General features: G+C 42.7%; 1 protein-coding gene and 1 long non-coding RNA gene across 2 annotated transcripts in view; one reads left to right on the top strand and one right to left on the bottom strand.

The window, feature by feature from the left end:
• Positions 1-13707, top strand: part of LOC120372862 — a 37236-nt gene extending 23529 nt beyond the window's left edge. The window contains exons 2-3 of the long non-coding RNA XR_005585223.1: positions 7548-7625; positions 13605-13707. This is a non-coding gene — a long non-coding RNA (uncharacterized LOC120372862). The remainder of the gene's footprint in view (positions 1-7547; positions 7626-13604) is intronic.
• MINAR1 (membrane integral NOTCH2 associated receptor 1) lies at positions 6518-26013 on the bottom strand. Its single transcript, XM_039490302.1, has 4 exons — positions 25785-26013; positions 16097-18445; positions 14254-14508; positions 6518-9274 (listed from the first exon to the last, which is right to left on the bottom strand). Exons 2-4 carry the CDS (start codon positions 18392-18394, stop codon positions 9077-9079), a joined length of 2751 nt encoding a protein of 916 aa, XP_039346236.1. The 5' UTR covers positions 18395-18445; positions 25785-26013; the 3' UTR covers positions 6518-9076.
• Between the last annotated feature and the right edge of the window lie 848 nt (positions 26014-26861).

Raw genomic sequence — 26861 nt, 5'->3', positions numbered from 1 at the left:
TTCTTGTTCCTGCTGTGCTCTGATCCTGTGGCCCATAGCAGATGTTCGCTAATTGTCTATCTCGGTATTTATACCACACTCACCATCCTGGGATCTACGCAGCTAAGATACTGAGCACTGCACTTCGTCCTTTCTTTTCTTTTATCCTCAGCTAAAATATTTTCTGTCCCCTTCATTATGCTTAGTGCTATTGAAACACTTTTGACATACACCTGGGATGAATTTGGCTCTGTAACATTACCAGCACCAATGGAGTTACGCCTGAGATGAATTAGGCCCATTGTTGTTGTTGTAATTAATCATTGTTTGTATTATGGTAGTATCAAGAGGCCCCAGTGGAGATCTGGTCTCTAGTGTGTTAGGCCCTGTACAAACACTTAGGGCGAGACAGTCATTGCCCTAAAGAGTTTATAGTCTAGACAGACAAATGGTGGAATAACTGGCAGGGGACTGAGGCCCAGAGAGATTGTGCTTTGCTCAGACCCTTTGTCTATGGCAGAGCCTTTAGTACCTTAACACAATATTATCTCTCCTCCACGTCTACCTTTCCCATCTATGGGTGACTTATTTTTATCCACTAGTGCTTTCCAGTGAAGGCAGAAAAAAATGTCATTGTCACTGACATGGTTCCTGCCCCTGGGAAGACACATGGGGTAGATGTTTCAGTGTATAGGGTTTCTCTTTAAACTACTCTTTTTCCATGTATGTGCTTCTGTGGAGACTGCCGTGACTTATTGTGTTGTTGAGTTGTGGTAGCAAGCAAGCAAGGTGGTGATTATGGTGTTGAGCCTATTTGACTGTAGCGTACAGTTAGTCTGCGGCGTAATACAGTTTAATAGGTGCACACTCACCTGCCAGGCAGCGGATACATTTCAGTTGTTTGACACTTCATCCCCTTTCTTTGAGTCCCAAGTGATCAGATATCATCTTATAAACCCCTTGGAATATTGTACAAGAATATGCGACCACTGAGTTACTTCTGGCTATCAAACTAGGCCTTTCAGAAGAAGGAAAACATCATAAGATATCTCCTGAATTCCCATCTCTGCTCTTGGAAAAATATTCCCCAGAAGCTTCTGATCTCTTCAAACTGCAGAAAAGCAAATATGCTTAATTTATTATGAGTTTCCAACCCTAGATCTATTCATTACTTGAAATGCCAAATCTGTGGGCCTTTCTGATTTCTAAAAATGATTACAAATATTAATTAAACCTATAAAATGAGCCAGCTTAATTTTTTTGCTGAGCACAATCTAAACTATAGAGCTAACTGCCGGTAATTTCAACTCATTTGAGCACTGATAAAATTCTTCATCTTCAGCAGCTTCAAAACTTCATGTCACATCCTGTGTAACTCACGTGGTAATATCTGTGCCTATGCCAGCTCTCTATTGTCCACCAATAATTGCCCCATGGGCCACAGTTCAAGAACTGCAGTTTTAACCTATTGCATACAGAAGGACCGTCTGCCTTTGAAATTGTAGGTGAAATAACATACAAAGAAACAACTGAAATCCTTCTATGAACCAGCTCCTAGTATCAGTATTTTAGAGGAAATATAGCTATCTTTCTCTCCATGTATATATATCTATAGTATAGGTTCCTTTTTAATAGGCATCTATTATGTTCTTTAATGAATTGCCATTTCAAGGAATTAAATGTACAGTAAGGGTGAGAGAACACCAGGCTCTGTTTTCCTGAACAATCATTTGCTATAATATAAACCTCACTTTGCAATAGCAAGACTGTGGCCCCAAACTGAATTTAATGCATGCAGACACATTTTCAGTGTAGTAATAATTTTTAGTGATGCAATTTTACAAGCCTCTTAAAAGGTAACAATCTCAAAAAATGAGTTATAGGAAAGGCTGATTAAAGTTCAACAGCAATAATTCATTATGAGGTCAAGGAAAGAAGAGCTATAACTCAGATTACTTGCTTGGTTCTTTTCCTCCGTCTCCGCGTAGGTTAAAAAACACTCACCAGAACAAAGATTTGTTTTATTGCAGCGTGTTGGCACTGTAGGAAGCCAGATCAAAAGATTTTCAACATAAGCAGAGATTTAGTTGCCACTAAAGCAAAGTTTGCAGCAAACCTTGTCCACAAAGACTGGCCACCCCTTCTCCCCTGACATTTTTTGCAGATCTGTGCAGGTTCCTTGGCATTTCTTGGGTACTATTTGTGAGTTTGCCTGTCTCATGATGGACATTTTCCATTTCTTCACTCGCAGTAAAACAAAGGGAAAAGACTAAGCTAATGTCTGTTGTTTATAATGAAAGTGAGGTAAAATCCTGCCCTGTCCAGAGAGGCATAAGAGGGCCCTATGCACCACTTACCTGCTCAAAATCTGAGGCTTGAGAACGGTTACCAACTCTCACCGTTTTATCACACATCTAGTGCTGTTTGCCGTTAAAGGCCCAGCTATTGGAATCACAGCATTACCTGAGAATCTCAACTTTTGTTTTTTAAATAGGGTATCTTTCTAGCCCTCCTGCTTATGGAGAAAAGCCTGAAAATGTGAGCCCTAAATACTCCAACACCAGACAGCAAATAGAAAGAACCCGCAATTTGTTTATAAATCTCATGATTTCTCAGGCAGTCTCTTGATTTCTGGGGTCTGACTCATGCTTTTTGAATGCTTGGTGTTGGCGATACTGCATGAGTGACATAGAGGCCTTGTGCCTGTGCAGAGTTTTGACCCATGGCCCAGGGCTGAACATTTAGGATATATCTACATACAACAATGAGATGCCCGCGGTTGGCCTGCGCCAGCCGACTCGCGCTTGGGCTGCAAGGCTGTTTCAGTGCTGTGTGGACTGCCAGGCTTGGGCTGGAGCCCAGGGTCTAGGACCTTGTGGGGTTGGAGGGTCTTAGAGCCTGGCCTCCAGCCCAGCCAATGAAACAACCACGGAGCCTGAGCCCCACAAGCCCGAATCAGCTGCAGATTTTTCTTCACTATGTAGACATACCCTTACAGCTTGTCCCAAAACAGAATTCTCCCCTCACCTTCCATACGACACATTTTCACTCTGGGAAAACTGTATTCCTTTTGGGGACTGGCAGGATTTCACCCTTGACCAAATATCTACGGACCAGAGCAACGCCTCCAGAACAGGCTCTGGGGCCTGCCCAGAAACCTGCATCTCCTGTGGTGTACAACTGGAGGCCAGGCCCTTCTGCACAAAGTCCTTTGCCTCCATACTTCTCCCCAGCTGCCTCTCTCCACTCCCAGGAAGTGATGTTGTCCCCACGGCCCTCTCTCCTCTAACTTCAGAGGTTCCCCACAGTTAAGCGAGAGAATGGAAATGAAACGCAGCCCAATGCAGTAGCATGTGTCTAGGGCAACCTCTATGAACCCATTGGGGAACCATGTGCATCTAACCCCATCTTGTGCCTCTGCTACTTGAATACCTGGACCCATAAAGAGTCCTTCAGTGGATCTGAGTGAAAAGGACATCCCTCATTGCAGAGATGGCTCCCTAACCCACAGCATGGGGAGATCTCTGAAGCTCTGGGTCCCCTTTGTGCATTGATCTTGGGGCATGATTGTTACAAAAGTCTGAAGGCCTGGGGCAAATGAACCAACCTACTTTCACTTTCCAAACAGGTCTGGGCCGATTTAATAGAAGCTTCAGTAAAGCCACACAAGGTCTAACAAAAAGCTGCATGCAGGGTGAAATTTTCAAAGCTAAGGGATTTGAACACCCGTTCCAGTAATTAAGCAGTGTCAATAAAAATAACGCCTAGCTCTTATACAGAGCTTTTCATCAGTAGATCTCAAAGTGCTTTAGAAATATCAATATGAGGCACAGAAAGATTGTAAGTGATTTGCCCAAGGTCACTCAGCAGCCTGAAAGTAGAGCTGGGAATAGAACCTAGATCTCCAGAGTCACCATCCAGCGCACTAGCCACTAGACCACATTCCACCTCTACCTGTAAAAAGGCATAAGCCAGGATTGCTTTTGGATCATCTGGCTCATGCCTCTGGCTCTCATAGTCATGGCTTATGCTGAAAAATGGCGATCTCTGATTCCGGGGCGGGGGTGGGAATTAAAAAATGGGGGACTTACCTGTTGGAAGAGCATGACTGAGACTTGCATGGAGACCGTTCTCTTCTCTCTCTTGAGCGTTTGGCTCCAGGTACTAGGCAGAGTAGAGGTGTGGCTATGGAATGTGTACATGGCAGCCTACCGTGAGCGAGGAGTCCATATTTCCGATCATGAATCAAAGCAATCATGCTGGTTTTACAGTTAACGCTCCAGCAATACTGTAAGATTTAACATTCTATCCTGCGAAGACAACAAAGAGAAAATGAGCTGAAAGCAAGTGCCCCTTCAGAAAAACTCCCAGAGATGCTTGTCTTTCTTTAAAGTGTACACTGATGAAACTGACCTTTACTTTGTACAGGAACATGTGGTATACAATTCAGCAGGCTGGGGGCTAAATTTTGTCTTCGGATGTCTGAATTCAATGGGAAGCAGTTACAGGAGCACATGAAAGGGCAAGATCTGGCCCTACGATCCAGTACTTTGCTTGTGACTCTCTTTTATGAGTTATACTTTTTCTGAATATCGCTTTATATCTGAAATAAAGTGTGTGTTCATTCAGAACAATTGATTTCTGTGAACAACACATTCAAAGAAGTGCAAAATCCATAGGATTGTGTCTTTGGCACAGATGCGCTATTGCAGGTGGCATCTTCTCCCATACTACGTGAGAATCAGTGGCACTACTAAAATCTGATAGCTGCAGTAGGCTCCATACCATAACGTCCTTTGAATGGGGATTTAAATCAGGGTAGCTCCCCTCAAACATCTTTCCACTCTGTACAAATGTGCAGTGTGGCCAACTTTTGTGATTGTTTTTATCATGAGGCTTGTGATATTTGATGTTTTCTTAAAGCTCCAGACCCTGGATTCATGTGATTGTATGAGAATCTCAACCTTAATTTTTTTTTAAAGTAAGTCTTCAGCCATTGTGGTTACAGAGAAAAACCTGAAAACATAATCTGGGTTCACCTTAATGACTAAAAAAACACCAGTAAAATGACTGTGAAGTTATTTTTATAAAAGTAAGATGATTTTTCAAATCAATCTTTTTTAGAAATAGTGAATGCAGCCCTGTGCTGTACAGCTCCATGGCCTGCAGGGGTTGCACAGAGACAACATGGAACTCGCCACATCTTGCTCTCCCATTCTCTCCCCCCATGCCAGTTCTGCTGCCCTTCAGGCTGCGTGCAATCACTGGAAGGAAGAGGCAGGATTTGCCCCATTACAATAGGTGAAATGATACAATTTATTTCTTCTAGTGTTGAAGTGATGGATTTCAGGCCTGATTCTCCAGGGTGCTAAGCACCACCTTCACTGTAATGTACACTCTCCACACTGTGACTTTCCTGGGAGTTGAGGGTCCTCAGCATCTGCAGGATTAGGCCCTGAATGAGATGCAAAGATGGGAAAGAAATTGAATACATTCCACCACACCAGTAACCTCCATCCTGCACCAGATTTGTAAGACAATGTTTTTTAATGGATCTCTCAGGAGTTTTTTCTGAAGACTCTGCTGCTACCAGGCTAAGCTAATTTGGAAATTAGCCTTCAAAGAGGGTATTTCCTTAAAGAGGAGGTGGCCAAGATCTTATGGTATGTTTTAATTTCAACTTTGTCAGGTATCTTTTGAAGTTCCTCTCAACAATGTGGTGCAGCACTGTCTTTTATCTCTTTAAAACCAGGTAATCTTAAACATCCAGGTTTAATTAAAAAGTCCCACAGCATTTAAAATTCTATAGAGATCCTAAACAAACTGCCTGCTGATATGTGTATGCAGTGTTGTCGTAGCTGTGTCGGTCCCAGGACATTAGAGGGACAAGGTGGGTAAGGTAATATCTTCATTGGACTAACTTCTGTTGGTGAGAGCAATAAGCTTTTTAACTTACACAGAATTCTTCAGTTACTGATATGTGAGTATTTATATGCTACAGGTATGCATTAATACTTACGACAGGCAGTATCTGCAAAAATGTACATGGGGAGTAGATACCAAAATATTAATTATGACCCTGTTAAAATAATTGATGATATGGCATAACTCAGTCATGAAATAACCTATCAAATGAAATATTATTAGAGTCAGAGAGCTAATAATCTCCCATAAACCCTGGGAATTTTATGCAAAGGAGCTATTATTTTAAATTAATTTTTCATCATCTTTTGCCATCTTCTTATTTCATAAGCGAGAAATCCATTAAAAAGCCTGCCAAAAACTATATGGAATGTTTAGTTATCTAGCGCTGAGACTTTCACACCATGGGAGCATCTTGATGTCCCTGGGGGAAAAAAGGAAAAGTGACATAATGATCAAATATTATTTCTATATTTCATTAAGACTTAGAAGGACACTTGTAATGTTCACATTTATTTTGTGTTATATTTAAATGAACCAAAAGGCAACATTGTACAATAATTTTATAAAAGAAAATCATTTGTTACATGTTACATTAAGCAAATGCCCCATTTTTTAAAAAGAAAACCCTATAAACTTTACTGCGGGCAGATCCTGCTCTCTCTCCTTACTCACATGAGTAATCCAGCTGACTTCAGTGGGACTCTTTTGCCTGAGTAAGAGGAGCAGGATTATCCCCCAGAATGTAATTTCTTTTATATTACTTGCAGTTTCATTTCATAATGTATATAACAATTTTATTTATAAGGCATAAATACGAAAAACAGCTCAATATGTTCATTGTTATTTTAATTGAGTAACACTGTCTAGTACACTTTATTCAGTTACACAAAGGATTACAATGTACCTATATCTTTAATTATTTTTAATACAAAAGTCTATCATATAGTATACAGTATATACTAGTGTGGTAACTGGTTCACAAGATTGACCACAATATTCTTGCAGGTCAGTATGGTCAAAATTTCACCTAATGTATAGTCTCTGTGTAGGACTGTATGGATCCACCTGCCATGAATTGCTGTACTTACAGACTCGGATGCTGGGTAAAACATGTCAGGGCCCATTGCATTATGTTAACTATTTTAAGACAATAGCTCTTAGCCAGATTTGTAACAGTGCTGGTAATACTGTTACAAATGCTGTAGTTTCTAAATTTATCACTTTTTATAATGTGAATCTCTAAAGTTTAGATACCACCCAATGAAAAATGCAGCCCTCTGTTACCACACTGTCTCCATCCCTGCAACATCTTAGTCCAAGGAGAAAGCTTGATATTGGAAAAGGGCTCAAACCAGAAAATTTGGATCATGATCTGCACTCCTGCAAAATTCAGGGTTGTGCAGATCCAAGATTAAGATTAGGGGCTGATCTTTATAAGATGTACATGGATGTGACATCCAATCATATGAAGAAGTTGGGTTTTTTGCTGAAAGATCAATGGTGACTGATGTCTATTATCCATAAATAAAGCATAGTGCATGAATAGTTCTCCAACGAGGGGGAGGAACTGATGCAAATTTAAAATGGTCATATATCTTCCCTTGCCACTCACCTTTTCATTTGCTTTTTTTCAACCACCAAAGGTGAAAAGTGAGGGAGTGGCACACCTGAAATACCCACCGGCAGTGAGCAATGTGAGTTTCGCACATCTGCATAACCAGGTTGGGAACTGCTTCTAAATAAATCAAAGTAACCTATTCATGGGTGTTCATTAAGAAAAGTTTCCTTTTTTTAAAATAGGAAGGGCAAGATAATGTTATTTCCTGAAAAGAGCTTTTAAAATTTCTTATTTATTCCTATCTGACTCAAGAGAAATATTGTATTAGCTGTTTTCTTTAGGCATGGGTTAAATAGGCTACTTAGGTCATAATTTGAGTCTTCCCTTAACCTGTAGCCCAGATTCAGGCTAAAACATTAAATCAATGTTTCTGGCAGGACATGCTGACCGAGTAGACCGCTTGCTGTACAATAGAGTCACAATGTTATTCTTTAAGTTCATTATTAATACTGAAGCTAAGTAAGCCCTATGCAGAATGTATTGCATTAATAGCAAGTTTCCACTAGTGCTGAAAAACTGTGCCCTTAATATAAGTGCTCAGTCGTCTGCTATTTGGTAAGCACTCAAAACTGTAAAGAAGGCGTGTTGAAAATAATCCACATTGGTTACCTACTATGCTGTGATTTTATGTTATGGATTAAAAATATCAAAATTAAACAATTCTATTAATCTACATTCTAAAAGGCACAAAGACTTGTGACAAAATTAGAACTGTTCAGATTACATTCGCAAGAACCGCAACAGAGCAATAGGTGTCACTTGGATTTGCCAGTTCAGTTGGCTGGAAGAAGTGAAATCAAGACATTTGCATTGTCTGTGGAGGTAAATACCCTTTTGCCAGGGAGCATTTGCCAACTCTTCACAAATGTTATTCCAATGTAAGCCACTGAAACCCCTGTTGATTGCTTTAAAACATAATCTTTTTGGTCTGCAGCACATGGCACTTCACCTAGGTACTCAGTGATAATAAAACGGGTCTCAGGGCAAGATCAGGTAATAAAGAGCCCTCGATGAATCTGAACATAGGAATGAGCTGCTTTCATGATCACACAATCTGTTTGTTTTCAATCAAATGATCAAGGAATACATGAATACTACAAAACAAATAAAATACATTCATAGTTTTTCACATTGTAGAGAGCTTTAATATTGCCCTTGGCTCCCTAATGAAATGCATATAGAACATTCCCCTCTATACAGTGCAACTGCCAAGTATCCATATCTTCATTAAATGCCACATGGCTGAGACAACTTTCCTCTTTTGCCTGGATCCTCATCAGTTTCCAATTTTGTAAAGTGGTATATTGATTCTTTAGGGGAGAAAAAACCTCACTATTAAAATTTGAAATGAGTTACCATAACTCTGCCAGGTGTTTTGTTATTTAAAAGAATACTCTTCAAAAACGTATCTTTGTCTGTTACACTATTCACCAGATATCTCAGCACATTCTTCCCCAGCAAATTGTTACAATTTTGCCACAAGGTGTTTAAAATACAGAATGAGATATCTGGAATGTACATACACAGTTGGAATTCACGGAGCTGTCCACAGATTCATGATTTCATAGTACAAATGGGAACTACAATGACCAGGATAACTGTACAAGCTGCAGCCGCAATCAGAGCAGCTATCTTGCAGACTTTTGCTCTTCTGAACTCAGCTTCTTTGCGTTTTAATAAGGAATCATAGCCTGGAGTATAAATGTCTTCCATCCAGTATTCTAAGTTGTTTGGATTTAAAGATTCTTGAGTCTAAAAGTCAAAAGGAAAAAAAATTAATTCTCTGGCTCTGTCAAAATAATTCAGGCAGGACTGAAGCTTTCCAAAGTTGGTTATGTGTCTACTGTAGAGATAAAGTCAGGTTAATGCTGCTGTCTCAATGTCACAAACTTTCCTTCTGCCAACTTCATGAACTCACTGAAACAGATGACAACATATTGCCAAGTAAGAACAACACCCCATGGCTCCAAAGTCTCTTGTGTATTACTGGGTTCCTGGAAACTTTGTTGGGTGTAAGTAAAACCTCTTCAATCCATTGAATAATGGAGGTGGTCGTTAGTACATTATCATTTGTGAGATTATTAAAACCCACTTGATGGGAAAACTTTTCTTAACAGGCTCATAAACTCAGTTTTACAAAGATAACCATAACCTCATTGCTAGGACCTGCATGACAAGAGCGGTCTCCTCATCTTCCTCAGACAATTTCTTGCATGGCTATTCTCTAGCGATGAATAGTGCATTGTACATAATGGTGCAAGTAAGGTAGGAGTTTTTGTGCGTGTTTATGTTAAGATCTCATATTTTTCTCTTCTCCTTTAAAGCCCAATGATCCCCTTTACGGATAGAAACCCACAGGATGTACCAAACAAAGACAAAAATTACCACAGAAACCCCAGCTTAATGTCTAGTGTTGGGCTACCAATCATGTGAACCTTCGGAACCATGGCCAAGCCCAGTCAGACCACTAGGACAGGGTTTCTCAAACAGGGGTCCGTTTCTGTAGGGAAAGCCACAGGTCTGGCCGATCGCGGTTCCCACTGGCTGCGGTTCGCTGCTCCAGGCCAATGGGAGCTGCTGGAAGTGGCACAGGCCGAGGGACGTACTGGCCGCCGCTTCCAGCAGCTCCCATTGGCCTGGAGCTCCGCCAGTCGGAGCAGCAATCGGCCAGACCTGTGGACAGGGTAGGTAAACACACCAGCCCGGCCTGCCAGGGGCTTTCCCTACAGAAGCAGCGACCCCTGTTTGAGAAACCCTGCACTTGGAGAACTCAGAGCATCTCCACAAAAGGTGAGCCTCTTTCATGTGATTTTTCAGGCCCCTCTCCCAACCATGACTGTACGTTTGGCTTAGGGGCCATGCTGCCATTAGCCCTCCAGTTCACAGATGCAGACTGCTTCCCCCTTGCAAGATCTGAATATATAACACTGCAACTATCAGGAGAAATTTGAAACAAGTACCATGGGTTTTCCATGTGATCATGCAGGGCAAAGTGGCTACTTCCCAGCTTCTACCTTTTCTGCCCAGCTACATCCTCCAAAATTATGTAAACACACAACTATACTGGTGCTCACTATGAGTTTCCACATGCTTGGTGGTGAGGGGAGGAAAAGTGGCCATGCAGCATACATTCTACTTCCATGTATCATACCCTCATATTCAGAATTTCACCATCAACATGCATGAATGCCTTTTTGTGCCCCAGTATTTGATCCTTAGGGCACAATCTGAATGTCACTGGCAGTAATATACAGTGTTGATTGCTCATGTTTTAACGGTTTGATTTCCATTATGCTTCACACTATTCTAATAGTACATTTAAAAACTAATAGACTTTGCCATTGAACCATTCAGGGTACGTTTACACTGCAGTTAGACAACCGTAGCAAGCCCATGCCAGCAGATTTGGGCTCGGGGGGCTTGGGCTTCAGGGCTGTTTTATTGCATTGGAGACTTCCAGGCTTGGGCTGCAGGTTTTCAATTGCAGTGTAAACATACTCACAGTTTCTTCTAAATGCAATATGATTTAAATGAAAAGATGTGAGCTAGAGCTGGCTGAAAAACAGAAAACAATTTTATGAAAAATTGCAAAATTCCAGAGGGATTTCCATTTTGCAAGGTTCAACATGGAACAATGGTGTTTATTAAGATATATAATTTGTTCATATATATGTATATAAACAAATCTGAATTTTCTTTTTTTCCCTTCCTCTCCTTTTTGCTAATGAGTGCAATAAAATGTGTCATGTCCAGGTTTCTTGGTGGTGTGTGTGGGGGGGGCACCTACTTTGTCACTTTTCTTTTTGCCACACTGTAACTTTTTCCAAAGTTGAGGAAGCTTTGAAAAGTTACAAAGTGGCAAAAGGAAAAAGTGGAGAAAGCCCTAGACATCATTCCTTCTATAACACTCAACCGCAAAAAGGAATAAAGGAAAAAAGGGCCGGAAATAGAAAACACAACAAATTTCAATATTTGAAATTTAAAACTATTTTGCTGAAAAATTGAACATTTTTTTTTAAAAATGAAAGCTTTTTGCAAAAGTTTTAAGTTTTGAAAAAGGCCTCTTTTGTTGATTGATAAACAAATAAATAATGCTTTACAAATTTCTAATGAGATCATTGTGTTATAGCTGTATCAGGTTTGGTACTCCATTATAGCCCTGATCCAAAGCTCATTGAACTTAACAGAAAGACTCCTATGGACTTCAATGGACTTTGGATCAAGCCCTTCATTGGCTAATTCAGGTATTGTAGCTACTGTCTGGAAACTTGCTCCTCCCATTTACTTCATGCACTGAGTTATTTTTAGTCTGTGGAAAAAGTGATTTTACAGCTATTATAGCAACACTTAGATCTCCATTAAACAATGTTAACTGTTACTTGATTCTAATTGTCTATCTCCCAATGCCACTCAGCCAAAAATCAGACTATTGGTGTAGTTTGAGTTTGCACATGCGTACTGTTTCTCTGCTTTGCCTATTCCATTCTTCTGAACATAGAGGATATTGAAAAATAAATGTGACTTGTTCTTTGAAAGCTTCAGAAAGTAGGATTCTTGTAACCTGGTTCCTCATAAGAATTGCAGAGCAGTGGGATCTCATGGACACCTAACATATATGACATATGGGATGTACATATGTTCCCCATTGTAGTTTGAAAACAGTCTTGTGAGTGGGTCACCCAGCTGAGAATATTCACCTAGAGAATGCTGAAGCCTTCATTTTGTAGAGGGCAGAGGACTGACGGGTTTATAAAGCTCTGAAAGGCATGTTAAATTAAAACAAAACTGAGCTGTACTTTCAAGGCAACTAGTTTTCGACCTACCAACCTTGATATTGACCTGTTACTGACCTCAGGAGGAAGAAGCATTAGTTAAAAAAAAAAAAAGCCCATTACTGTTAATCAGCTCTTTTCCCATTTCATTGCCAGCCATAAGAATGTTCATTAAAGTATAATGTATTTACATTCAGTTCTAATAAAGTCAGTCGCTGGGAAGAAAACACACATTAGTGTGTGTCTGTTTCCAGGTTAAGTTTGTCAGTAAGCTTCATTATAGGGTCTAGACATGGGCTTTGCAGAGCAGACATAGTAATCTGACAGTTCTTTGGAGGTGGAGGAGCAAGTTGTCGCTATTGCGTCATGGAAATACAAAGTACACATGACCGTCAAAATATACTGGCTGGTTTCCCTGGTCTGCTAAGATCACTTAAGTAGCCTTAAAATGGCCAGACAGCTGATGGAGAACCCTCTTTGCATAGGGGAAACTCTCTGATGGCAGAGTCAGGTCCCGTGGCAGCTGACACTGTCCTTTCCTCCCCCCAGAACAGTGGGAGGAGGGCTCATGTCAGGGATATTCTGGGGTGGGAGTGTGGTGCTGGGGACTTCTGCTATGCCTGATCCTCTACTAGTGTAAAGTCTGTATGCCACCTTTATGCCAGTGGTGGAAATTCAGTGGTCCCCTGATGCTTTAAATTCCACAAGGGTCAGGCAGCCAAGGATCAGGGAAACCCAACCAGCTCCCCACAGCCATCATTGTCCACTACAGCACAACTCAGACACAGCGGCGAATTGGAGCTGTCTAACTCTTGATATCAGATTGTGTAAGGTACATGAAGTGATGCTGGTGGCCCTCTTAGCCCTGCAGTGCTCCATATGGGGAAACAATCCATATTTTGGTCTAAAACATGCTTATCCCACATTCTACACTCATGAAATCCAAGCTGATTTCTCATGTAACAGTCTGTCTTTTGTTTTGTCACCAAATGTTAGTCTCTGTGTGACTGCCTTAGCATGGTTTGAATGGCATTTTATACATTTCTCTGTGAAATTAATGGTCAAACATTTTCTTGCTAATTACATTTCAGTCCTTTTTTCACTGGAGGTGGGATCAAAATTTGGATCCAGCTTTAGACTATCCCAAAGTTTGGGAATGCTCAGTTCTATAGTCAGTCTGCTATGAAGGTAGGGACCATGTGCCATGCAGGTTCGGATTTCAAACACCCCAGGGTCTGAGAATGTTTGGATCCATGTTTGGGTTTTGGACCCTTGGCCTTCAATAATTCACCCTGCTCTGTTTGTTGCAGGTACACAAGTCCGGAGTTCATGCTGGTAGTTCTCTAGCAAGATCTAGGAAGCAGTTCTTCATGAGACTATTGTTCTCGTATTCACTCCAGAAACCATAACAACAATGTTCCATTTAAAAAGAGTTTTTAAAAATGTTCTGTAATTATTTTTAGTGATTTTCATGCTTGTGAAGAGGGCTAGACTAACAGCCCTACATACTCGTTCTCTATGTACAATATGCACAGAACAAGTACACTAGAAGCAGCAGCAGCGCCAGCTTCTCTGCCCCACCCAACCTTACTAACGCACATCAAAACTGAACTAGAATAACCACCATTTGGGGGATAAATGCTCAGTTCATTCCCTATGTCCATTCATTCCTAAACCCCTCTTGTGAGATGTCTAACGAGGTTCCAACAGTGGTGGTGGTGGTTTTATAGACCACTGTCCGCTAGGAAATGGACTGAGACAACCAACTATTTCAAAGGTCACAGAACAGTGATAGAACATCAACAGTTGTTCTTCACCACTGGCCTGGGATGGATCTTCAGCCAGCAATCTAAAAGTTGAAAGCTCAACTTCCTGAGCTATCCAAATCCCCCATTAAATAAACATTCTGGTAAACATCCTTCACAATCATGTCACTAAAATGAAACAAACGGGACTCACTTGTAGATCCAAAGCTGCAAGCTTGCCTTTATCTCCTGAGTTCCTGGTATATTCTTCTATGGTCCATGATGGCTGGGCACGTTTAACTTCAGCCAGTTCTGTCAACCTCATGTCTGTGTAGAGTGGGTTGCTTTTCATATGTGACTTGAGTGATGCAGGGTAGGGATGAGGACTAAAGACTTGTTCAATCAAGAAAGCATCTTTTGGTTGTTTAGAGAGTCTATGTGGCTGTGGGATTTCATATTGCCTGTCTGCCTGCAACGAGGTTCAAAAGAGTTTCAGAGAAGAAAGAGGACTTGTGGGGGTGGAGGAGGGAGTTTAAATATGAGAGTGGGGCGAGATTATTTTCACTTCTACAGTTCGAGACTGCCTAAGCCATGATAACAAACCCACAAACCGGAGCCCAGAGTTCAGCTGGCCTTAATCCAATCTACATCCTTGTGCTCACCAACAGACTGTGATTTTTTACAAGCACAAACCTGCATTCGCACTATTGTGGGCACAAAGTTAGAGGTAGCAGCTGAAAATGTGGTCCTAGTACTGTTACAGGTTAGATAAATCTCTCTGGGATGCTTTTGCTATAGAGAAGACAAGCTGGTTTGGAAAGCCTTTGGACTAGAGGCTGTTTGAAGACACACATTTACCGAGGGAACTCTGCTCCCTGCACTGACACTGAATGGAAGGGGAACCATACTTTCTATACGCAAATAGTTACCTTTATACCAGACTTTCCACAAGGCTGCTCCAGTGTTAGAGATGATCATTTGATCACATTCTAATTGGTGATCAGGGAATTTCTAAAGGTCCAGAGAGTCACACTGGCTCTGATAAACCTATGAAAGTTTGGATGCTTCAAATTACTGAGGGTTCCTCTCCACCATGTTTCTATAACCTTCCAATAAATCTTTGGCTTCTTCTCCCTCATTTCACACACATCCACTAAACCCCTGGTTCTCCCTTCTCTCCAGGAAGTCTCTGACCCTTCCATCCCCTCCAAGAACTCCTCCTTCACAGGCCACAGCACACCCTGCAATGTGTTCCTGACTTCTGAAGAAATGTTGCAATACCTAGCAGCCCTGTCTATTGGGCCCTAATCTCAGTGAAATACAAATTGCTCAGTATAGGAGCCAAGATTTAAACTGAGCAGCAATCAGAGGGGCTGCTGCAGCAGTGATAGACTTTCCAAAGGTGGGAGTGGTTAGTTGTAGGGAGGGAGGAACCGAGTCCTCCTGGGTAATTGAAAGAGAACCGCAGCAATGTTTCAGTCTAGACAATGGAGATTTAAAATACATGTTACGAGAGATGTAAATGACTGTGAAAGTCAGAGGAAAAAGGAAGCGTAATAACAGTTTGTATTTTAGTGTACGCAAACTAGGATTTTTTCTTAGGAGAGTCAGAGCAAGTCGTATCTTTTTCTGGTTCTTTTAACTATATAATTTTTGATAGAAGATACCCAAATGGACTTTTTACTATATCCCTTTAAAAAAAGAGAGAGTATTTCAGACGGTCACAATTTTCCTTATGCTCTTTTCACTTATTTAATTATTCCGTGTCCATATACCGCCAGTGATCATGATATGAATGACATTCTCTCCTGAAACTGTCATTCAAATCTGTCCCTTTCTAAAGAGCGGGTTGCTTTCAGGAACAGCTTGACCATTTCGTGCTGTGCTATTGCCAGGGAAGTATAGGCAAGAAATCATTCAATTATGATAACTATGAAGACTAGCATAATACACTAGGCAGATATTACCAAGCCCTGAAGCTTCATATAGCACCAAAGACAGTCATAGCTAGAGTAGTTTTTTTTAAAGCTTATTATATAAGTTTAAATAGAAATTACCTCTTTGGATTTCCTGTGCCAGTCCTTATTTTCAACTCCACTTCTGTCTTTCTTCTCCTCTTCTGTCATGCCAACCTGGTTGGTATATGTGATAGCTCTCCAGTCTCGAGGAGAGTTGGAAATACTTGCTATTTTGGATTCAGTGGCGCTGTTCTCCTCAGTCAGTGACCGTGAGGACCTCCTGGTAAATAAACTTTTTTTTAAGGCTTTTACCCGAAGACTTTCGCTGTTACTTCCGCTGGCATCAGAACAGCACCAGTCCGGGTTATTCTCCAGCTTGCCTCCATGAGAAGCATTATGACACTGAAATACCCGTGGAGAGGTGCTCTCATCTGACTGAACCTCACTCGTCAGGGAATTAAGATCTATTTGTACATTGACCTTCTCAGGCTGCTGAATTTTTTCATCCAACTTATTTAGTTTTCCCAGGACTTGGGAGATTTCTTCTCTGACACCTGACAAAGATTCTAGTTTCTTTTCTATTTCACCAATCCTGAGAACTAACTTGCAGACACTAGTTTTTAGCTCATCATCTGTATTGTTGATATCTGACCGGACCACTTTATCTAGCTTGTTACTAGAATTCCCATTGGTTATTTTAGTTAAATTGTGTTCAGGAGAGCTTTCACAGTCAGATTTACGTATCTGAGACAGAGACCCAGTGCTGTTGTAACAGGAGGATTGCATAATTCCTGTAGATCCACAGATGCTCATATCATCCAGAAATCGAAAAATGTCACTGATATCATCACTCACAATTTCAGAGTCATCATCTGATTGCTTTAGAGAATGCCTCTCTCCATACTTAGTTTGACTTGGAGCGCACAACTCCTTGCATTTTTTGTGTTCCAACCCTTGCTGCTCTGTCTGTGTCCCAACGCTGGTGGTTTTGTCAATGCCTAGCAGCTGAACAGAAGTGCAGTTAATGCTTTTATCCCTAAACTTTTTGATTGGCTCGTGTTTCTCCATGTCTATGATGGAGGGAATTTCCTTGGGTTTGTGTCCATTTTGTTTCATGGCATAGTTAGCCTGCATAATCGGTGTTTGATCCTTGGGATTGAGATAGGTTTGGTGCCTGTCTGCTGCAGGAAAACTTGGTGATTGGCTGTTGGAACTCTGATATCGCTGCTTCTCTTCAGCTTGCTTCCTACTGAAAAAGGATCTTTCAAAATCAGGTACCTCCTCCGTGTTTAAGCTCCAGCTTTTTGCTGGCCATGCAGTTTGTTTACTCGGTTTTCCTGCCCATCTTTTTGTATCTTGGGACCCAAGTACAGTGGTTGGGCCAAAGTATGTAGAAGCTTGGAGATCATCTAAGCTTTCGTGTTTGACTCGTCTTTTGTCTGGTATAGGAGAATAAACTGGATTCAAGTACTGGCTGCTGTATGGCATTTCAAAACTGTGGTTGAAGAAACCCTGTTTGGAGGTTTCTTTCCTGTTCTGAGGCTCTCTATGTCCATCTTCTGGCTTTTTATTGGGTGGCATTAAATTGGGAGATATTGTGATAAGATTATGAAAATCTTCCTTGAATATGTTTCTTTTCTGTACACATGATTGCAACACAAACGGCTCATCATTCGAAATAAAAGTCTCTTTTATAGTTGCATTGATAGGCAATGAGTCCTGGTCAGAGATTGATTCGTTCTCAATGTTCATTGGGAAGTATGTGCTCTGCATTTCACAGGGTGGAGAGTTAACAATGGAATAGGATGCTAGTGCCTGCAGCCTATCAAGCGAGGCAGCTCGGCCTTTCATTTCCTTATTAACGCCAAGCAAAAAGTTAGGTTCTGAAGTAGGTACAAATTGTTGACAATCTTTACAATCCACCTTCCTGCATTTGGAAGACCTTCTAACTGAGTAGCCCCTGTTAAACTCTCTGTCTCTCAGCTCGCAATTAGTCACACAGTCCACCACGTTGCAAATTTCTGTGTCAGACCTGCAGGACTCAACTGATTCTTTCTTCCTCATTTTTTGTCGTGCAACAGGGAGTTTTTCCTTGGCCACTCCCCCGTTCATTTGTATGAGGTTGAATATCGTTACTATATCTGCTGCAACCATGATTTTCTTTGATTGCTGATTGTTTACAGTGCATCTCATTTTGTCTTTGAACAAAGTTGCTGGGAAATTAGGATCCAGGCAAGCCGTGTAAAAGAGCACACTTCTGAGCTTGGCCAGCTGGGACAAATCAAACCTTGCACACAGTGACTTGCAGAGATCCTGATAAGAAACTGTGTTTTGCTTGGTATCCAACTCTTCCAGAATCTTCACCAGGAAGAGCGAGGATTCCTGGTTGGTCTCCATGCTTGATGCGTGCTAAGTTTTCTTGTTTAGCCTGAAAATGGTACTCCAGCTCTGCAGTTCACACAACAGCAAACAAAAAAGATGGTAAATCACCTGTAGATCGAATCCAGGACATTCTTTCAACCCCACATAGAATTTGACTAACCAGCCATACAAATTTAGGGCTAGGTTGTGCAACCTGTCTTCATGTTGGTGAGCACTTACACACACACACACACACACACACACACACACACACACACACACACACACACAAAGGGTGAAATCCTGGCCCCATAGAAGTAAATGGGAAGTTTGCCATTGAAGTCAGTGGGACCAGGATTTCACCCAAAGAATCTCATTTACATCAATAGGTGTGCTCATGTGTGAGCAATCACCACATGCACAATCTATCCCTAAAATATCAACACAAGCTACACAGAGATGAAAGAGCTGCTGACATAAAATCCTAACATACTTGCTAATGGACTTTCTCAAAATGGCTTATGAATCAACATCCTCTTACAGAAAGGTCCAGATGTGGGTGTGGCTACAATTCCAGTACCTCACTCTTAAACCAAAAAGCAGCCACCACATTACGTGAAGCACAGATATTTCCACATCTGATTTGCCAGCGACACTCAGGAAGACTCAGATAAACAAGCTATGATATGTTGGGAGGAGTTAGCTGAGTAGTTTACTTGAGCAAATAATTCCTGACATTGAATTATGTATTTTTTTATCAGCTCTTTTGGTGCTTTGCAGAAATGGGTTTTCCTAACTTTGAGACTCAAGGACTATGAGCTTAAGATAACTTGTTAGCCTAGGAGAAGCTCGCTTCAGGAATAAAATGTGAAATAATGTTAGAAAGGGGAAGAAATAGTTTAAAAATATATTCCCACTAGATCTTGAAACCCATCCAGGAAATGAGAGATGGCTGACTGCCAATCAGCTTAGATTTGAAGAATGGGCTATTTCAAGGGCAGAGAATATCCTCTACTATGACATACTACCAGAGAAACATGGGGAATGGAGCCCCATTTGCCATCCATAAACGGCAGGAGAATGGTGGAAATGGACACTTATATGGATAACCAGAATAACCAGACTTGTAGTACATAAAACTAACAAGCATGCTGGAAGGGATATAAAGCCTTGTGCTTTCAGGTCCTAAGCCAATTTCTAACTATTAGGGATTAGGATGAGATCTTCATGGGGGGCAGATTAGTCCACATCTGCCTACTCTTTGGTTTCTTGCACCTTCATCTGAATGTTTTGTGCTGACTAGGTGGACCATGGATGGGTCTGATCCACTCTGGCAATTTCTGTGTTTGGTCACAATCTTTGTATTCTTCTTCTTTACAGGAATGGTAAAAATCCTTCCCCAAAGTGCTGTAGTATCTCCCCATTCTTTCTCCTCTCTAGACCAGCCCTTAAAACTATTCTCCCCGCCATATAAACTGCTGTGTATCTACCCAAATGGCAAAGCTATGAAGTCAGGTTTGTGGTATTTTTCTTTTAAATCATCTATAAGAAAGTCATTTCCCAGTCAGAAATGTCTGGACTTTTGAGTGGGACATGGGATTCCTTTTCAGTGCATTGCAGCCTTTCATCTTGAACTGATATTACACACTAGTGATCCACTGTCAGCCTCAGAAGCCAGCATATGTCAGCATCGGTAGCAAATGCCACAGCAGCATCTTCCAAAGGAAGAATGTAGGTTGCCTTTATGAATCGAGTCTACATTCAGACTTGCTTGTTGATTTAAGAAGCACCTTCCAGCTGGCCCCATATGTTAGAAATTGGGCAGCTGCAGTACATGCCGGCAGTCCTACCAAACACAAACCCTACTTTCAGAGACCAATAGACCTGGGGATTCTCCCGGGCTCCTAGTGTTTGTATGTTTTGCTTTTAAGAGCTAGGTGGCAAGAGAGCAGCGCTGAAAGTAACACTTCAGCTCTGCGCCACAAATGAAGTGTATGTAGGCAGGCATACCTGTACTAGCTTTCATTTAGCAGATGTGGGTAACAATGGTAGTGAGGAAGCGGCAGTATGGGCTTCACCATGGCCTAGCTATCTATCCCACAAGCCTGCCAGGGACACTAGGTATGTACTCGGGTTGCTGGCCCATGCTCGGGTCCCTACTGGCACTTTGTTACCATGCTAGCTAGATTAAAGCTACAATGACACATTCATTTGGGGTGTAGACATACCCTTTGGGCTACAGGAGAATGGGTACGTCCCTTTTCTCTTCATTAGTGTGTGCTCCATGGCACAACCTCTTCATCAACACTTCTTTGTAGTCCTCTGATGGGTCACCATTTGAAAATGAGACTTCCATGAAGTGCTGGGCCCAAATAATTCTAACTGCCAGCAAAAATACAACATACTTGGAGAGTTTACTTCTCATGTAACAGTTCGGGGGCGGGGGAGGTGTGCGGGCAGGGGGAATGTAATCCCCAGTGGAAAGCTGCCTCTTTTAGAGGCCATGGGGACGCCTGGTGTTGAAAGTCAAATATGGCCACACTGCTCTGCCAGCCCTACCAAGAGACTTGAAATGTGCTCTTTTCACCACCAACATGCAAAAGGCCAGAAAAGGCAAAAACTTGCCTTCAATAAGTCTTCACAGATTCTCTCAAGCCCTCGTGTGGATATGCATTTTCATATTTAAATACACAGAATACCCCCGTTATGCCACTGCCTTCTCTCCATACAGGCCCCTGCTACAGGCTCATTTCCTTCCCAATGCGTGCAAACAGTGAGTCACCAATGGCAAGTTGCTTGAAAGTCTCATTCCATTCACTCCTCTAGTTCTGAATACATCCTGTGTACTCTGTCTTGAGGAATAAGGTATTCAGTGTAGCGACTGGCTCTATTTTGTGTTGTGGGCTGCACAGCACAAAACTGGCACTTGCCTTGGTTCTATTCTAATAATAGTTATTGGTTTCCTCTATCCAGATGACCAAAGCCAAAATTTGGCCCCCAAACCATCCTTCTGCATATAAGCAGAGGCAGTGTGTCCTAGTAGATAGAGCATCTGACTGGGACCCAGGACACACCTGTTCTATTTCCAGCGGTGATGTTGGGCAAGTCACTTTACCCCTCTGTGGTTCAGTTTCCACATCTGTAAAACTGAAGTAATGATAGTGGCCTCATCTGTAAAATGCTTTGTGATCTACTGACAAAAATTGCTATAAGTATTATATTATTAATAAAATCAAAGTTTGGCCTGATTTTCATACTTCCACTGAGTTCACTGGGAGGTCTCAGTGTTCAACACCTATGGTAATCAGAATACTGTTTTTTTAGGGGGTTGGTACAGATTAAGGAGCCTAGCTTTAGACATTCAAGTAATAACATTCTGGTGTAAAAGACAGGCTGCAAAATCTGACTGAGGCTTTCCATAAATGTGCACTGTCTAGGAGCTAGAACACGTTCTCCTTTGCCTGTACTCTGTGCAGCCATATGAATGGCCTTCTGGTGTGTGTGTAACAGAGCTGCATTGCGATGGCTCATCTGGTGTTAATTTGGGTAAACTGTTTATCTTGTGTAGTGATCCTCATAATATACAGACTTCATCGGAGGTACTAAAATGACTACAGAATCTGTGAGCTTGTGCCAGAAGAATGTTATCAGTACAGTCATCCTTGCTAGAAAGACCATGCACTGGCAGACTCTGATAATGAAAATAATGTTTCAAGTCCCGTGTAAAATAGCATATTCTGTGCCCATTTTTCACATTGTCTGAGATAATAAAACCAGGCAAAAGAATTTGGGCATAAACCACATCTTTATTTGGTGTTCACACGTTTTAACAGCATGTTAGCTAACGTGTGATCTCTGTCAAGGCAAAACCCACCAGTAACTGCCCGTAGCCCCCGAGACAGATGCTTTCTGGAATGACACCCAGTAAGCTGTCAAATCCAAGTAACCAAGCATTTGTCCACATATTATCTTGGTTGTTCGTTCGTTCGTTCGTTCATTCATTCTGTCTCAAGGCAGGATGTGGGAAACAATTGTATAATGTGTATATGTTTATGTGTGTGTGTGTGTGTGTATAGTATAACTGTATAAGGTACATTTACATGCAGCAATGTAAAGGATCCAAAATATGGATAAGAAGATATCTTAGACTGGTGCACAAGGGTTATGGATCAGTTGAAGCCTCTCTGGTGAATCTACGTGTATGGTCGATCAGAGAGGTAGATGGTTTTTGTAGCTTGTTTTTTGCCATATGGCCTCTGACCAAACGAGCTACTTAACATTTAATCTTTTATGACTTGATTATATTAACACCGGAAGGGTCACTTTGACTTAGAGAGCTTTCTCTCCTAAGAGTCGGTTTTCTCAACTCTAATAGCACAACTATACCGTCGCATAGATACATATAGTATCATATGGCACCGCTGGTCGATGGGGGCTGAGTCTCAATGTGTTCAAATGAGCTACAAGCTTACCACAGATCAATCCTTTCTTACCCTATATGGAGTAACACTGAACATTTCTCCCATGTTAATGTGAGAAAAATTTAACCCATTGTTGAAGAAGCAGTCCTGGAGTATTAACTTTCCATCTTTCATTCCCAAGACTACTTTCTGTTCTGCAATGGGCATGTTCTGCCTATTTTCTAGTTGTGGTAGGACTTAACTCCTCTACGTGATATCTCTCCTCTGACTTCCTCCCTTGTGGGAAATCTTTGTCCTTCCCCTTGGAGGAACCAGAATATATTTCTCTTCTTCCTCATCTCCCAAATAAGTACTCAGACTCAGATTTTGCTGACTTATCTACACTAGGAATTCAAAATCTCCAATAGATTGTTTTACCAGAACCGCTGCTGCTTCTGCCACTACATTCAGCAGCACCCACATGTGTAAACAAATCTGCCCTCTGTTACGCCTGTAAAAGCCCATGTCCATTGTGTGAGAGCTTTGCTGTGGCAGATGAATCTCACATGTGACTTGACACAGAGTCCCACCACTGTACTTTCATGAATAATGATCCGATAGGAGGGATCCTTAGCTGAGCCTGAATTATGGTCACTGACTGACAATCCACATATTCTTCTTCAGCTCTTTCCTTCCTTCTTATTTGTGTTTCTGATATTTGCTCTGCCCCTTTCCCACTATCCACAGCAGGTGCAGCTAATACACAGATGCAGTTGCTACAGTCATCATTTCCCTCTGCCTTTGATTTGCTGATAGAAAAACAGCCCTCTCTGCTTTTTTATAGTGACTAATGGGCCACCCTATAATACTACTGCAGAGGTGATAGATCGATAGAGAGCTAGACATAAATTCACACACATTGAGCTAATTACTTCAGTGCTGAAGAACATTAATTCAACCCCCCACCCCCTCTCCCACTATACTGTTTCACTATTAATCTGAACTCATAAATCTTCAGTTTGTCCGACTGGTGCCGGATATAAGCCACACTGACATCGCCCTCACACAGAATGTTGAAATGGACTGTAGTTTTCTTTCTCTCTTGTGCTCACAAACCCATCTTCATGTCACAGCATTCAGAAACCTCACACACAAAGCATCTCAAGCTGCTTTTTTTGGCTCCTACCCCACCCGCTCTCAGGATCTGGTACTCTGGAAACAATGCCTTATTGCCTCACTCTTCGGCTCTTTTCTAGCCCAGTCCATGCTATTCGTAGTTGCTCCTTTCTTCCATCCCCTCACAAGCCCAAGTCCTGCTCACAACCAGCCTCTCTGACACATTGGTCTCATTTAGACTGTCACCTTGTGATTTCAGCGGCTGTGGTGACTCCCACCCTCCGGGGCAGGTATGAAATTCTATGCTGGCAGCGTGCCTCAGCAGAGCAATTTTTATTCACTCCTCAAGAATCTAAGTGTGAATGCCATAGAGCCTGGGGCTTTTTCACTAGCTCTGGCCAAGGGCTTTCTGTAATTCTGCATATTCTGCATAAAATAAAGCATGCTTTGTGCTCTGTGATACATAGAGCATCCTCTCTACGAATCTAAGCTGGGGTTGGTATTGTTTTGGTTTTTTAGATGGGCTTGGAAAGAAGTTGCCGTTTCTCGGCTCTTGTGTATGAAACAAGCCTTATAAACTACTCCATTTACAAACCTGGCTGCCCAAAGAAAGCAGGATGTGCTGTTTTATGGATGTTGTAGACTTAGCACTCAGTCAACAACTCCAACAAAATTCAGCACCTACTGAAGTCCACCAGTGCATAAATTAAGTTTGAACTTGCAAATAAAGCCAGCATTTTCTCATGGCTGTGTCACAGCTCAAGTTGAACAATGTTTGCCATTTGATACAGGATTTTCCTTACACAATAATGCTCAGATTCACACTTTCATTCTTGAATTATGTAACTGAAACCCTGCATTCAGATCCTCGGTGTGACATGGAAAAGTGCAAGTTATCATTCTAAAACTGGAATGAATTACTTGATTTATTACTGCATCACTCCTTCTGGTTATTATTCAGCAATCATTGGCAGCATACACACATGGAATTTCTGTCCTGTCAATAACATATTAGAACTCCTCCAAGTTAATTTTTTTCCCCTGGTGATTTGCACATAACAAGGCATCCTTGCAAACTCTGACAGACACTGAAATAGCAAATCAAGTTAAAAACGAGCCCCAAAATATTTCACCTTGTCTCTGGCCAGCCTAGGTTTTGCTTTTCCATTTTGCAAGGCACAGAGCTAACAGAGCCGACTTTGCACAAATTGGTTTGCAGATCCAGTGGTCTCTGCTTCTCTAGCCAGGGGACTAGTTATGTCCCCACCTTCGCCTCCCGCCACCCCCAAGCCCCCATTATTTCCAATCCTGCTGAGCTCCCTGGGGCTAGGTACAGTGGCACCTGGGAAAAGGCAAAGTGGTTGGAACGTTATTCCCTCCATTTCTAGGTAGCCTGATTTGTGCGGGAGTCGAAGTGGCGCTGTCCCCAAAGTCACCGGATGAGTTTCAACATTCCGACTCTCCCTTTCACCTACAAGGCTGCAAAGGGAAATGATGCCTGAAATGCTCCAGGGAGACTGCAGGGCTTGTTACTTAGCCTTCGGGCTTCATGTGCTATTGATCCCAAGCAGGGGAACAGGAGGGGGAGGGGGTCAAGGTAGACCCTGGGAACTACCCCCCCTGAAACCCTCACCCCCACTTGAAAACATCTCCCCTGGCCCTGCTCCCACGAAATGAGAGCTGGCTACGTTCCTATGAGCTGGAAATAGCAGGGATCAGCCTGGCTGTGCAATGGGGTGCCATGGGGGGGCTCAGCTTTTAGACCCCCCCTTTTTTTTTACTGGTAAATCCCTCTCCCCTCAATCCCCTGCAAATAAACCCTCTTCCCTCGCCTGGCAGCACGTCCCACAGCGCCCAGGACTCCAGGCTCGTACCAAGCAACAGCCCCGGCCGGCCGGCGCATCGCTTACCTTGAAGTTGCCACCTGTCTTTTGTTTGTGTGTGTGTGTGTTTTCCGCTTCATGTCAGGCTTGTCTGCTGCAGCAGAGACTTTCCAGCAGGGAGGAGGAGGAACCGCTTTAGCTGGAAGGCACCGCAGGGTCCCATGGTGCCAGGCTGAGATTGCAAAGGGGGCAGCAGGTTGGCACTGGGGGGCGGCTGCACTGGCCAAGCGCCCCCCCACCCCTTCCCTGCACAGCGCTCCACTGCAGGCAGCTCCGGACGCTGCTGCTGCTCCTGCCGCTGCCTTTGTGCGGAAGACGTCAGCGGCTCAGGACCTTCCTCAGCTAGGAGGGCCCGGGAGCCGGAGCATCGCGGGCAGAGCAAGGGGGGAGGACGCAGCCCGCTCCCCCCTCCAGCTCCCAGACCTCAGCCGGGCAAGCGGGGCTGGGCTGGGGCAGAAATCCGCTGCAAAGGAAGCGCCGGGCTGAGTTTGAACAAAGCCCAAGCAGAGGGGCAGCTACAGGGGATGCGGCATCCAGGCTGCTGCCCCCAAAGCGCCGAATGAGCCCCTGCCTTGGGGGCTTGTCCGCGGGCAGCGCGGACTCGCACGCACAGAACGATCCTGGTCACTTACACCGTGTGGGTAAGGTGCAAGGGGGCGGGGAGGAAGGGGAGAAATCCTCATTTGTCTGGCTAGACCCAACTCCCTTTGCAGCCCGTAGGGATCTGCAGCCAGCAGGGATGTCAGAGTGTATCGTCAGCTCGTCCAGAGGGCCACCCCCCCGTCTGGAATCCCCCAGGCAAACTGAGTCTGAATCCTCCTGGCAGCCCCTAGAGTTTTCATTGGTACCCGGGTTGCATGGAGAGTCTGTCACGTGACCACAAGATTCCTCCACCAATGTGTAGGGCAGGCTGAATTGATTTCCAAGGAAGATCCAGTATGTTAGGCCAGTGAAGCTGACTGTCAATCACGCTGCTCTGTGCAGCACCCACCCAGACCGATCTATCTCTGTAGCTGGCATCCAAAGACCTTTGAAGAAGTGTCATGGACCATATCATAACGAGTCTCTTAATCCACTGACCACCAGAATATTTTGAACCTAGTT

This window comes from Mauremys reevesii, linkage group 10, assembly GCF_016161935.1.
Source record: "Mauremys reevesii isolate NIE-2019 linkage group 10, ASM1616193v1, whole genome shotgun sequence".
NCBI classification, from domain to species: Eukaryota; Metazoa; Chordata; order Testudines; family Geoemydidae; genus Mauremys; species Mauremys reevesii.
The sequence above is the reverse complement of the archived record's forward strand: the minus strand, read 5'-3'. Positions and strand labels throughout refer to the sequence as shown.